The following is a 15,144-nucleotide window of genomic DNA, read 5'->3' as shown; positions in this document are numbered from 1 at the left end:
GCAGCTGATATCAGCTTGTTTGATTTGTGCTACTCTATCCAGAGCAGAATTGGAAAAAAACTATAATCTCCTAACCAAAAAGAGCTTTCTGTACATAATTAATTACAGTGTGATTGCCGTTTTATGTAAATACTGTGACATGTTGGTGTCTTTGCCTAAAGCAATCTTACCATTAGAATCTCACAACGTCACCCGGCTAATCACAGTGTGTAATTTCATTGTGAATTCTAGCATGGTGCCATGATATGGTGTCACCTGTGACATAAGACCAGCTCACTGCTGCACGCTCACCAGTACGAGTTCATCCCCGTTCAGCTCCCGGGTCCAGTAGGTTTTAGGGCCGTCTCCGTCCACCAGAGTCTGCTGACAGTAAATCTTGTTCTCTGACTCCCAGGTGGCCAGGCTCTGCACAGAAAGGCAACCGCAGATGGATGTCTTTAATATCTTTCCCGTCATCACACAGTAACTAGACTCTTTTAGCGATACCTGCACAAGCGCAGCTGTTTGAGTAATGATGCTGAGTCCTAAAGATGAGCTGCTTTAGTTGGAAATAAACATGTAAACTGTTTATAAATGGCAGCAATAAGTTGTTACCTTCAAATCACAATAGTGGATGCACATATATGGTGGAAAGATGAGGCTTTTTGGCTTCACACCGACAAATGTAAGGTGTTAAAAATGAACATTGAGACTCAGAAGTAGCATTCCCTTTTTGTTATGAGTAACATATTTCCACGAGCAGGGTGGCGACAACTAAACAGCTTGTAAAATTTAAAACGAATGCAGTTCTGGATCGTTTGTTTTAGCGAATAAACTGATAAGAGGTGAGGGTGGCAGCACTGGGCATTTAAAATGTACCCAAATGAGGCATAATGTTGCTTTGCAGATGAGTATTACCATTCATCTGATTGGCTCTGGTCATTCAAACTCAAAAACTCTCCATCTTAGCTGAATGAAAACAGCTCTGCAAAAAAAAGAGTGAGCTAAAACTCCTCCAGAGGATGGCAAAAGTTAATTTACTTCTTCACATAAAGCCGTGCTGGTTTGGATAGCTTGTTTCCCTTAAAAAAAGAAATCTTACCTAAAATCTTTGAGTGTGTTGAAAGAACAGCGACATAAACCTTTAAGGGGCAGAAAGTTCTTCACAGAACCGTTTATGTGTCTCCTGTTAGCTCTATATGCTAATTATTCAAAGATTGCTGCTGTAACTTTAGAAAATCCCCAACTATTACTGCTTTTTCTCCACATTCTTCCTCTGTTAATGTTTTCTGACTTAAAGAGTTTTTTTTCCCTTTATAACCTACATATTGTTTTAAGCATTAACTGCAAATGGCACTTCAAGTGTATCATAAAGAGCCAGCCAACATGGCTGGGAGCCTATCATGCCCAAGATATGTTTTCAATATATTTCTGGCCTTGCCGGATATTGTGGAAGTGCTGACACGACAACACTTGTTTAATTGTTGGTCTTAATTTGTGCTAGAGAGCGCTGCGGTTCAGTCGTGAATAAAGCAGCTGCCTCGGTCTTTCACGGGCAAATCTTAATCACCATATCAAAGGTTTTGGACCCTGCAGGCTGCCATACAAAGTCCTCGCCAAGCTCCAAAACCTCAGAGCTTTTCTAAACCTTTGCTTTTTTTCCCCCCCCTAAGCCAGAACCAGGACAGTCAATTAGCTACTGCAACATTTGAGCGGCGGTGTTGCTCTTAGTCTCAGGCCTGGAAAGATTTTCTCAGTCAAAATGTTCTCACACAGAGGCTTACTCCTCTAAAGCGCTTCAACACATCTGTGAGTGATCCAAATTCCCCATGTGTCTGTAGGTTGGTTTCACCATTCAATGTTTTTTTTTAAGGTGGTGCTTTTATGGTCTTGCATCTGTTTCACATTAATTATCGGGAATAATGGGATCTAAAATGTAAGATAATCTATTTCCCACCAAAACTTGGTCAAACATAATTTACATTTGTTAGTCTTAAATATCTGGTCTGAAAAACCTGATTTTTTTCTCACAGTTGTTCAGATCACGTTTCCACGTGTCTTTTCAGCCCTAGCTAAACTCAAACCGAGTAACTAAGGAACAATAAAATCTAATTTTACATGAAACTAACAAACTATGTTTACATTAACAAAAACGCAGCTCCTCTGAAGAGCTTCAACACGTCCGTAAGGGATACAGACTCACCCTGAGCAAAGAGTTAAAAGAAAAAAAGTGACAATGTTGAGTGAAAGCTCTATCCTGTATCATTCTGCGATAAGCCGGATGATGGGTAGGTAAAGTAAGGTAAGTTTATTTATATAGCACTTTTCAGTAACGAGACATTCAAAAGTGCTGTACATGAACGAAAAACATTACAGACATACATAGGAAAAAAAAGGAATAAGCTAAATGAATCCTTGAACAGGATAGATAGATAGATAGATAGATAGATAGATAGATAGATAGATAGATAGATAGATAGATAGATAGATAGATAGATAGATAGATAGATAGAATGTTGGCAATAGGGATTGACAATGCATCAACCAAAAGTCTCAATCTTTTCAAACGTAGCTTCATCAATATTGCTTAAAGTTTCGAAAATGACAGGAGAAAATTCAGTGTTCAAAGGAAATACCCCCCCCCCCCCTTCCCCCCAAGAAAAAAAATCTCTGCTGGATCAATGTGATCTTCGAACCTTTAGCAGGAATTGCAAGAGATTAATTGATCCCAGTAAGAAGGAAACGCCTCACAAGTGAGTATTAAAACAATGGTGGGGTAGAAAGAAGTCAGGAGATGCAATGGATGCTTCCCTCCAAACTGGAAAGTAGCAGGTGTGGACGTTCCAACAAATGAGAAAAAGACTCAACAGGTGAGTTGTTTAGAAGGGTTTCCAAGCAAAAGCCTTTTGTTTCTGAAAAGAATATTGCAACAGGACTTATGTTTACAAAGCTGCATCTGAAGGAACCGCCTGACTTCTGGAAGGACAAATGGGCCATAATAGTCTGCATCATGTTTGTTAAAAACTGAGCACAGCATCAGCAGGAACGCCTCTTACTGACTGGAGGGTACGGTGGTGGTGCGGTGATGATTTGGGCTTGCTTTGTAGCCACAGGACCTGAGCACTTTGCAGTGACCGAGTAGTGAGACCGTGAGCTCCTCTGTAAACCAATTCAAATGTCCATCTGTCAAGAAGCTGACGCTTCGCCCAAACTTGGTCAGCAGCAGAACAAAGATCCGAAACATAGCAGCCTGTCCACAACAGAAGGACTGGAAAAGGCGGTCCAGTTTAAGCCCAGACCTGAACTGGATTTCTATAGGGGGGGCTTCAGAGAGCTTGTGCAGAAACAAATCTCTGCAAGCCTCAATGAACTGAAGCAGGAGTAAAAGCATCATTGCAAATAAAAAAATGCAAAGAAATATGTCTAACTTTGTCTCGGAGTGAAGAGTAAACACACGTCTGGAAGACATTTCCACTGCATACCAAGCATTTAACAGAGCCGCCCATCGCTTCTTAGCCAGCTCTCACACTGACAGGACACGTTTTATCACTTTCACACTTCTCAGAGCGAGAAGACCTCGGTCGATCCTGACAAAGTCAGTCCGATTAACCCGAAGCTTTTTGACCCTGTTGCTCTGTTAATCATCTCACCGCCGCACGCCAGACATAGATCAGAGAATAGGCCCGACAGCCACAGGTGACCAAACCCACCAGGGGTTCATCTGCCAGCCTGCTCCACCTGAGAGTCTGCCAGCACTCCACAGAAACCCTTCCCCCCCCCCCACCCCACCCCCACCTAGCGAGAACATGTGCCACGTTCAGGGAGCTCTGCCTCCTGCAGGTCTATCCCCAGACTACGTTGGAATACCCACAGTTACTGGTGGATAAGACTTTTGATCCTGATATGAAATATTAGATATTCATACAAAGAATTAAAAAAATAGGGCTCATGTTTAAAACTTAGTATTGATTGTGAAATAAAAATTGTATGCTGCTGTTTAGAGGCATCACCCGATTTTCACATTCGTTGAACCATAACTCCTCCAGACAGATCCGGTGTAAATGAGCCAGGTATGGCGGTCATTGCGCTCACACACAAATTTTCAGCTCTGCCAACCAAATTTCGACAGGACTAAGATAAGGCTTAGGTGTTGTCCCCGCCAAAACGCTGACTTTGTGGTACTCTGCCACTGGGCTTTATGTCGTTGTTTATTTGGAGGACCAATTTGTTTCCGAGTTTAACTTCTTGGCCAATGTCTTGAAATGTCACGTCAGTATTTCCACATAATGTTTTTCCTTCAACAGGACTTCTATTTCGTGAAGTGCACCAGTCCCTCCTGAAGCAAAACACCCGCGCAGTCATAATCCTTGGATGTTGTTTATCCTTTAACGTGTGTTTAGTTGTACATTGTATCTTGTCACTGTTAGATTCCTTTCCAATCATTCTCCCTCTCCTTCAGCTCTATATCTGCCTTCATCTCTCTCACCCGTGTAATCATTATCCTCTGATTAACTCCACCTGGCCCATTCTCTCTCCCTGTCCTCCATGGTCTGGTCGCAGGTTCCTCCTGTTCTACCTCCGGGTGTTTCCCCACCCATTTATCCCCCAGGTAGTTTTCCTGTCTGTGATCCCTGCTACAATTTTAGTTTTCCTCATTAAATATCTTTACTATGGTCTGCTTGGGGGTCCACAAATCCCTGACACAAACACAACATGATGCCACCCCCTGTACCTCACCGTGTGGGGTTGTCAGGCTTGCAAGCGTCTCCCTCTAGTTTTGGATTATTCTGACCACAGGACAGGTCTGCAAATTTAGTTTTTTCATATTACTTTTGGAGTAATGGCTCCCTACATCATTATGGGAATGTAGTTATTTGTCAAAAGAAGTTTTTTTTTTTCTAGATGTTGTTGTCTATATTTTTCATCATGTCTTATGGGCTGTAGGTTTGGCCCCAATCAAATTTTTCTTGAGATGTGTGTGTGCATGCGTATTTGCTTCCCTGTGTGTCTCTGTGGTTGACCTGTGATACGGCGTGCTCAGGGTGAACCATGCCTCCCATCTATTACCTGTTTGACAAAAAGCACTGTCCCCTTAAGACCGTCTAAGGGTTGACCATTCTCAGAAGGCAGTATGTATGGTCATACCCATAAACCAACATGCAATGGGACACGGGCCTAGACTGGTCCATGATTGATCCAGGGTTTTGTTTGAGTGCACCAAGAGTCAGTTTTTTGTTCACATCGACAGTTTTCAGATTAGTTTTGGTAAAATTTTACATAAAGTTGACTGCTTTATCAACCCGACACAATGCATTAAGTCTGTTCATATGGCTTAATCTAAATCAAAAGTTAACTTGACATTGATACACCCACACACCAACACAATGTTCTTCTGCTTTTGGTTTCTCTCAGACTACTTTAGCTTCCTCCTACAAACACAGTTAATGTGTTTTTAGACTGGACACCCCAATTATGTAAGGATAAGTTTAGGGGAAAAAAACAAAAAAGTACACCAAATGTTGTTTAAAATAGCCAAATATGAATCATTAGAGACTAATAGATGACTCCGTACATCCCTTAATATCTTTTAACATTGCTCAGTAATTTGCACGTAACAGATTACGAAGTCAAAGCTCCAATTACAAACTCCAGACGCCAATTCCATAAAAACGTTTAAAGAAACCTGCCAAGCCGTTTGAGCCGTCATCCTCTGCTGTTTTCTCTGTTATATAACGCTCCTCGCTCAGCATGCAGCGCATCGTGCGGGTGAATACATTATATACGTCTGTGGAGGGAAGCTTGACGCGTTACTGGAGACTGAACCTCCAACCGCCTGCAGGTTCTCACAACGCAGCGCTCTGTCATTACGCAGCAACTTTATTTGATTCTTGCCACAAACAATTGCCTGTAATTCAATTTGCCACCAGAGAACGTCCAAAACCTCACAGAATATTTTAGGTTTTGCAAGAAATTAGAGGAGGAAAGTGATTATGTTTTTGTTTTTGTTTTTTTCATAGACCCCATCAGGGCTGACAATCAGTCCAGCTCGCCCACTTTGTCTAATTGCACAGTCTGTGTTTTCGTAGGACAGATGTCTTCCATGTCTCAGAGCTGAGATTTTATCAAGAGGCGTTTCTATGAAACCAGTTCGCTCCCATTGCGTCATGTCACAGAACACCTCTGTTGTACCAGCCTGCTAATAAATTATGTTTTTGTTTTCTATAGACTTTTAGAACTCCAGATGTTTTAGTTTTGTAAAGGTTGTATTTTTTTTTTATCCTGTAATCTTTCTCAACCAGGATGAAAAAAAAAATCCAGCTGTCTTTGTTGGAGCTCTGTGTGTCTGATGATGAGCGACTCCCCCCTCTGGGTCTGAAGAGCTTCAAAGAGAAACTGTCGTTCAGCTCGAGCCGCCCTTTCTGCTGAGACGTGAACACGATACCAATAGCTGAGTCTGGGAAAAGGTATTTCATTTTCATTGCTCGCTTTCGTAGGACAAAAAAATTCCCATTCTTTCTTACATGTTTATAAGAAATGAAGGACATTTTGACTGCACTTAAAGCATTTCACGAATAGAAGATGTTAGCTAAAAATACATTTTCTAGCTGAGGAGAAAGTTTGGACAGCAGCTCCATCACTTTGGTATAAAGAGGCAGAAACTCCTTCTCTCTCTCACAAGAACAACACGCCTCTCTGACCCTATTTATTTATTTCAAATCATTTATTCTTTTTGATTGCACTAACAAACTCAGTGGTTATGACTGACATTATAATCAGAGCAGGTGCGTTTTGTAAAGTTTGAAGTCGGATAAACATCAGTGGCTGTGCAACGTTGCTCTAGACTGACGTCCCCACCGCTCCTGCGCCCTGGATTTAGACAGACTGAGCAATTTACATTTTACCGTAAATGCAACATTGTTACTGACATCACCTACCTTTAGAACATTATAACATTACGCTCACATAGGAGGCTAATTCCATCTCCGTTCATGTGTATTTCCTTCATCCATAAAAAGAGCTGACTCATTTTGACCAATCCCTGATTTTAAAAGTAATCCCTTGGACTAGTTTTTTCTTACTGTTACATCTCCCAGGTAGATGTTTGTGTTTGTGCTAATTCTTTGTCCTGTGCTAGGCTCCACCTTCTCCAGGATGTGGGTGTGGTTTCCAGAGTCCAATGCAATCAGCAATCACCTGTGTCCTATTTAAAGGCTGTGATCCTGCACCTCAGTGCTTCTTGGCCACTTGCCTGCCATACCACCTCTTGCATATGCTTGCCAGTGCAAAGGCCTGCCTTTGTCATATTTTTTAATGTACACTTGGTCAGACTGGGTTTTTTGGTTTTGGTTTAACCCCAGTTTTCTCTTGTTTAAAGGTATACTATGCAACCGGGGTTGATTTTCCAGCGAGGCTCCCCCCAGAGGGTGAAAGTAAAAGTGCACTGTCATAAAGATGCTCAGCTGTTCTGGTTTCTCCGACAAGCCAGGCGCGGTTGTTTTGAGCTTAGCAGACAGGCGAACGCAACGAAAAGTGGAAAAAATGGCAGTACAAACAATGACTAAAACAGCGAAGGTATGAACATCAAGCTTCCCGCAGCGCTATCTTGGCGAGGCGGTCGCCTTGGCAGTTTTATTATTATTATTATTATTATTATTATTATATTTAATTTTTTTTATGTTGGCGAGACGCTACCGCCACCGCCTCGCCAAGCCGCAGCCGCCGACTCGCCGCGGCCGCCGCGGTAGCGTCTCGCCAACATAAAAAAAAAAAAAAAAAAAAAAAAAAAGATAATAATAATAATAATAATAATAATAATAATAATAATAATAAAACTCGATATGCTTGCATGTTTATTTGACGTTAACACGCGGTTCTTTGTTGTTGCTTTCGCGCGTGCATATAGTGAATGGCAGGGCAAAAATACATGGAGTTCTCACCGTAAAGCAAGACTTCTGTGTGTGCGGGCCGTGAGCTCTTGCAATTGCAAGTGCGGTATTTCCCCCACAGACCCCCAGGGCGGCCGAGAAAACCTTTGTTCGACCTGAAATTACTCATTTAACCACCCAAATCGGTATGGAACACATTAATTAACTGAAAAATGTTGCATAGCATGCCTTCAAGTGATTGTTAGGTTTAGGTTAGTTTGTAGGTTTGTACTATTTTACTTTCATTGTTGTTAGGTAAGTTCTTCTTTTTATTTTCTGATTAGGGTTGTTTTGTTATGTTGGCCTGGGCTCTCTCTGAAGTTTTAACCGTCTGAATTGTAAATAATGTAAAATTAGAAGTAAATAAATGTCTAAAAGATAACTTTGCCTCCTCAGTCCACTTCCTCATTTTATGTCCGTCCCATATAACCCCCTAGACTAAGCCAAGGGACGTAACATTACAATAACATAAAATTCTCAGAAAGCTTTCTGTGAGAAAAGTAAAACGGAAGAACGCGGCGGTGTCCTGTATTTACTGGGATTAAATGTTCAGAATGGTGGGGCGTTAAACTTAAGGATCAGTGACTGGGCCTACTGGACGAGGGGATAAACAGGTCCGATGGGCCGTACCCGCTCAGTACCTTTGTCTGAGGATTTCTGTTGCATTCACTACTGCCACTGGCCACAAAACACAAACCACTACACACTCGCTATAAATGAGCACAATAAAAGTAAGGGAACTCACCAGTCAAATAAGATACTTAAATAGACAGAATTTAAGTTTTGCATATTATTGAAAGTGTTCAAAGTAGATCATCTGCGTACGATTTGACCCTCTGAAGGTTTCCACAGAGATTTTCCTTTTATTTCCTGCTTCACCAGATCACAGTAAGGAAAACAAAAGCTGTAGTTTTTGAAGAACCTGAGGTACAGAGCGAACAGTCACGCTTCAGGTTTTGCTTTTACGCTGCTCGCTTTCAGCCACCTGACTCGCAGCACGCCACATTTCGCTCCGTGTCAGCCTACCTTGACCTTGCGTCCGTCCACCGTCTCCTCGTCGAACTCCTGGCCGATGCGGAAGTTGATCTCGGTGGTGCGCACGGTGGTGGACGTCTTGATGTAGAACTGCTCGCCGTCCTGGCGGATCTCCACCTGAGGGGTCGAGGCCGCCGCCACGGCCACCTTCCTCAGCATGGCGTTCACGCCTGGACAGACACAACCCAGACGAGGTTGACACAGACGGGCGGGGGTGCAATTTAGCCACGGCAGCGTGAAACACTGGCTGCACCGCAGGCCGCCATCATTTCTGAAGCACCGGGGTCATTTGGTACACAGCCGCTTCATGCTGGTCACAGGCAACCTAGATGGAGCTAGACTGTTTGCAACCACATGAACACAATTTCTATTTGCAAGAAAAGGGTGTAATTTTCTGGAATCAGCAGACTAAGAACTGTATCCAGTTGTGACAGTGAATGAAGGACAGCAAGCGAGAGAGCAAAAAGGAAAAAGAGAGCAATGGTGTCTGTTATTTATTGTTTGTGCTCCCATTTTTGGAAGAAAAAAAAAATCTTGCAGTCTGCACCCCTCCCAGACTTAAAGCGCTCAAGTCTCTCATGCCAGCATGAATCAGCTCAGAAACTCAGACAGAGTAAGACTTGCTGGCTGACTGTCTCCCTTTATCTGTGTGTGTGTGTGTGTGTGTGTCTCCAACCAGCCACGCATATTTTTTGTTTTTTTACAGGGAACGCCAGAAATGTGCTGCTTTTGGAGGAAAATCACAATGAGCCCCCGGTGACCCTGACAGAAACCTCGGCTATTCATCAAAACCTCAACTATTTACCAAGATTGGGAGAACTTTATGCAATTTAGGTGCTGAGGCCCAAAAAAAAAAAAAAGAGAGGATAGAAACTCTCCTGTTTGTCAGAGCAGTCTATCGCTTGTTGTCTTCTTTTGCCTGACGGTTGCATGCCCTGTGACAAGAGTTTGGCATGCTTGGTTCGACTCTGCAACGGCCATCTGGCTTTATGTCCTGCCAAATCCTTGCTCTTTGATTTTTTTTATTTTTTTATTTCTGCCCTCCGATACCAGCGGGACAAACATGGGGTTTTCTATAGAAAGCCAGTGACTTTACAGACAGGATTAAACATTTTTTTTGTTTTTAATTTCCTTTAAATAGTTTAAGGAAATCATCTCCTTCAAAAGCGCTGTGGTCCGAGTTGTTTAACGGGCGAGGTCGTGGACTAATTAAAGCAACAGCTTAATCAACCCCACCCTTGGATCTAAGGGAGCACAACATGTGGTTTTTTCTAACATTAAATCTGCACAAGCACCAGTTGGTCAAGCAACCTCTTCTGCCTTTTTCCATCAGCAAAGTCAGCAAAGCTGAGCACTAAAGTATGCGTTGACCACCACACCCAAATTATAACAGAAACTTTTCAGGACATTATGTCCAGTCCAACCATGCGCCTTATTTTGCTGATGATGTTGTGCTTTCTGCTACCTGGATGTACGACAGCTGGCATAGTGTCTGTGGTCCATGAACTTTTTCAGATTTTGCCTCGTCATAACCACAATGTTCCGTGTATTTTATGGGGATCTTGTTCGACTGAACACCACAACGTAGTGCTACCTTTGCACAGTTTGAATCTAAAGTTTTCAGCCACACTCTTCTGCAAAGTAGCTCAAGCTCAGTCAGACTGAACAGAGAATCTCTGAACTTCAGTTTTCAAGTCTTGTCACAGATGCTGGTCTGGACTTTGACTAGGCCGTCCCAACACATGAACATACTTTAATCTAAACTGTTCCAATTGTAACGCTGGCTTCATGTTTACGGCTCATGTCCCGCTGGACGGCAGAAGTCCGTCCCACTCTCAAGCCTTTTTCCTCCAGGATTGCTCTGAATTTAGCTCCTCCCATCTTCCCATCAACTCCAGCAAGCTACGTTGTCCCTGCTAAAGTCAAACATTCCCTCAGCATGTTGTTGCCACTGCCATGGTTTGCCGTGGAGATGGTGTGTTCAGGATGAACGCACCTGAACACACCAGGTGTGTCTCTGTGCACTGAGACCCTGCTGAGGGGACTGGGTCTCATCTGACCAGTGCTTTTTCCTTCAAATGTTTGCTGTGGATCCTAGACGCCCTTTAGCAAACTACATAGAGGAGTTCTGATGGTTTTCTTTCAACAACAGCTTTCTTCTTGCTACTCCTTTACAAAGGCTATGTAGAGTGAACCATTAATAGTTTACTGGTCCTGCCACCTGAGCTGCAGCTCCTCCACAGTAACTACGTGCCCCCTGGTTACTTCTCAGGTTAATGTTCCCCTTGGCCAATCCCTCTACACTGCAAAAACGGAACTAAAAATAAGTAAAATGTTCTTAAAATGAGTGTATTTACCCTTGATTTGACCAGGTAAATAAGTTGATTTGCCAATGGAATAAGATTTTTGCACTTAATATAGGAACAACTCATCTCCATTATCTTATTTCAATTGCAGGATGTCTAATTATCTTATTTTAGGGGTCAAAATACTCATTCCATTGGCAGATAATATTATTTTTCTGCTCAAATCAAGGACAAACACACTAACTTTAAGAACATTTTACTTATTTTTAGATCCATTTTTGCAGTGTATGTAGGCGGCCAAGCTCATGGTAAGTTTGCAATTCCACCGTATCCTCTTTTCATGTTCCAAAGACGGATTGAGGAGCTCTCTGTTAGATGTTCAAAACGAGGGATATGGTTTCACAACCTAGCCTTGCCTTAAGCTTCCCCACGACTTCATCCCCGAGCTATCTGCTGTGTTCCTTGTTCTCCAGGATGCTGTTTCTCCTCTAATGTTCTGTAACAAACCTTCATAAAACAGTTGGATTTATAGTAAGATTAAATCGCACACATGTGGATTCTGTTTATTAATTAGGTGACTTTCTAAGGCAGTTGAGAGGAACTGATTTTATACGAGAGTATCAGAGTAAAGGGGGCTGAATACAAATTCCCTCCACATCGTTCAGATTTTTATTTGTGAAAAGTAATGAAAACTAATGCCTCATTTCCTCTACATGCTCCATGGTTATGTATTACTTTGTGTGGGTCTGTCTCACAAAATCCCAATTTGCACGTTTAACTTTGACCTCATATTGCAATGAAATGTGGAAAAGTTGTGACAATCCTTCTCTGCTTCAGGGAAGCCTTTGACTCGTCAGGTAATTAGAAAGATGTTGGTGGGAAGTGGCGACCCCGTCGACACCAGGATCCGCACCGGATGGCCGTCTGGCGCGTCTCGCTCTCTCTCTGGCCGAGCTCTTCTGAGAGCTAGCGGCTGCAGTGCCTGAGTAGATGTTAATGTGTTGGATGAGGTGCTAAAATCAGAGGCTTTTCTCTTCAGACTACTGAGCGCATCAGAGGAGCTGCTGCCCTGGCCAGCTTAACGACAAAACTCAGAAAAGGGTATGGGGGAACTACAAAAATGGGAAGGAGCTTATGATGATTTTGCTTTAGCTTTTGTGTATAAAATGTCAATTTCTAGACTGGGTTTTAGGAAAAGGGTTATCCAAACAGCAGGATCAAGTCTCTCTGATAATCCTGAAATTTTTGCCTTTTTAGATTTATACGCATAATGTCCTGTTTCCGTTTTTTTCATGAACCACATTCATTTGGGCACTGATGTTTTTTCACCTGAAAAAGGATTAAAAACATTTCTTTTTAGCAGGACGTATGACTTTTAACATTTTACAATTATGCTATTGATTTTATTTATAAGTGTTTTAAAGCGATGCTTGGTTTTAAATTTTGATTTTACCCTTCTATGATGATTTTACCTGTAGCACTTTGAGATTTTTCTTAAATGTAAAGTGCATTACAAATAAAATGTATTATTATTATTATTATTATTATTATTATTATTATTATTATTATCTGTTTTAGCACAATAGCTCACAATCTCGGAACATTAAATTTCAGGTGTGGACTTTGACTAGGCCATTCTGACACATGATCATGCTTTGATCTAAGACATTCCATCGTCGCTCTGGCGGGATGTTTTGGATTTATATTCTGCGGGAAGGAGGACCGCCGCCCGCAGCCTCAAGTCTTTTTCCCCTTCGTCAAGCTTTCTTTCTGTATTTAGCTCCACCCATCAGCTCTGACCAGCTACCTTGTCCCTGCTGAAGTAAGGCACATTCCCACAGGATGATGCTGCCACCATCACGTGTCACCATGGAGACTGAGCGTTCTGGTTGGGGTGCAGCATTAGCTTATCTCTACACATGGTGGTGTGCTAGTAGGCCAAAGACTTCAGCTTTGGTCTTGTTACCCCAGCTTCAACATTTCTGCTGTGTCTCTTCAGGGCCTGTAACAAGCTATAAACAGCTTCTCCCACCAGAGCTGTGGACCTCTGCAGCTCTTCCAGAGGAATCATGCTCATCCTGACCGCTTCTCTTATTAAAGCTCTCCTTTATTTAGGGGAATTGGAGTAAAGGGGGTTGCATACACCAGCACACCACGCTCTCCACGTCTTTTTAAAATGCAAATTTTGAGAACCAGCTATCCACTTTCCGGTTATGTGGTACTTTGTCTTGATCTGTCTCTTGAAATCCCCCCCAAAATACATCGAAGTTGGTGAGTTTAACTTGTGGAAATTGCAAGGCACCGTATTTGTATCCAATAAAAGTAAACTGTAGTCCCGATGGGCTCCCGAAGAGCTCACCAGTGGGACTTCTCCTTGAAGATTTCCACATTATTCTAAAAGACACGGAGCTTTTGCCGCGTCCCTGTCTGTCTCGCTGGCGCCGCCGTGACGAAACGCTGCAACACAATCGAGTGACCCAGTTACACTGGTCTAAATCTCAACCATCACAATCATCTGTGGAGACTCAGCAGGTTGACAAAGAATGGAAAAGGACATGAGAAAGAAGAACAACACAGTGATCCACAGACCTCCCCTGGCAGTAATGCATGCCCTACTTAAATGCCTAACATGAATAATGTTATCCCCCCCCCTCTTTCCCCACTTCATGTCACAATGCAAGGTCTGTTTCGGCTGGAATTCTAGCTTCCAGTATGTCTTATCTCCTGGAAGCGGCGAGATTTCCCCCTCAGAAGCATCTCTGCTTGCTTTTCCATGGAGCTTCTCAGAACAATATGATGTTATTTGGAGTCATGGGATTCCCAGAGAACAAGAAAAGCCTTTTTTTTTTCTCTCCTCCTTTGGACATGATGCAGGAGCAAACCCATGCAGCAAGGAGGGACAGGAGAAGACTCACCCAGGGCTTTGAGAAGTTCATCAAAATTCTCACTGCTCTTCATCTTCCAGTTGCCGGCAAAGTTAGGCATGGCTGCTGAGGCTGCGTGCGAGGGGCTGCAGAAGGAACCTGTTCCACGCTCTGCTGTCTCTCTCTCTGACTCTTTCTCACCCTCCTCCTCCGTCACTGTGCTCCTCTGCTCCGAGCTCAGCCTCCCCGCTCGCACGTTACACCCAGTTGAGTCTTTTATTTATTTAAATTTTTTTTTTTTTTTTCAATTCACAGAGATGGACGCGCTCCCTCATACCAAGAAGCACGCTCTCAGCAGCTCCGTGTGTGTGTGTGTGTGTGTGTGTCACAGCGTTGGAGTAATCTTTCCTTTCGTTCCTTTATAGCTGCTGTCTTTAATGTGAAGCAGAGGAGGTCCCTCCCCCTGGAAGCTCTGTGCCATTAATACAGTGAAGCTGGACTGAGATGTCTGCTTGGACATGAAAAGGCCTGAATCAATTATTTTAGGTTATACAGCGACCTTTATAAAAAAAAAAAAGAAAAAAAAAGATTTTCCTCAGGTACCTCCGCAGGTCTTTTATAAGATCGAGCCGTGTGACCTGTCCGTGGAAGAAGAATCATTCTGATTTACCCAGTGGCAATAAAATCTATGGGCAGAATGTACCAGATGTTTTAATTCAAAATTTCCTGGTATTTTAAAACTTAACGAGGCCCAACAGGCCCACAGCATCACAGATCCTCCACCATACTTAACACTGGGTGGGAGGTAGTTTTCAACATATTCATCCTGGACTGTTTTCTGCTGAGAGGGACAAAGTACGGTAGTGTTTGACCAAAGCCCATAGTTCCAAATTAAGTCCATGCAGGGGTTTTGCAAACTCCTCACGTTTACATTTGTGGTACTGGAATAGAAAAAGCTGTTTTCTGGCATGACTCTAAAACAAGCAGTTTATTTACCTATTCCTTCTAATGAAGACCCCAGGAAGCCGGTCTTTG

General features: G+C 42.7%; 1 protein-coding gene across 1 annotated transcript in view; it reads right to left on the bottom strand.

The window, feature by feature from the left end:
* crabp1a (cellular retinoic acid binding protein 1a) overlaps window positions 1–14,447 on the bottom strand; it is a 25,765-nt gene extending 11,318 nt beyond the window's left edge. Inside the window, exons 1-3 of the mRNA XM_012862447.3 lie at window positions 14,161–14,447; window positions 8,931–9,109; window positions 292–405 (exon numbers count right to left, since the gene is read on the bottom strand). Of these exons, the coding sequence (XP_012717901.1) occupies window positions 292–405; window positions 8,931–9,109; window positions 14,161–14,230 (363 nt within the window). The 5' untranslated portion in view covers window positions 14,231–14,447. The remainder of the gene's footprint in view (window positions 1–291; window positions 406–8,930; window positions 9,110–14,160) is intronic.
* Window positions 14,448–15,144: the final 697 nt, after the last annotated feature.

This window comes from Fundulus heteroclitus, chromosome 2 (genome assembly GCF_011125445.2).
Source record: "Fundulus heteroclitus isolate FHET01 chromosome 2, MU-UCD_Fhet_4.1, whole genome shotgun sequence".
NCBI classification, from domain to species: domain Eukaryota; kingdom Metazoa; phylum Chordata; class Actinopteri; order Cyprinodontiformes; family Fundulidae; genus Fundulus; species Fundulus heteroclitus.
Note: the sequence above shows the minus strand (reverse complement) of the source record. Positions and strands in the feature narration are given on the sequence as shown.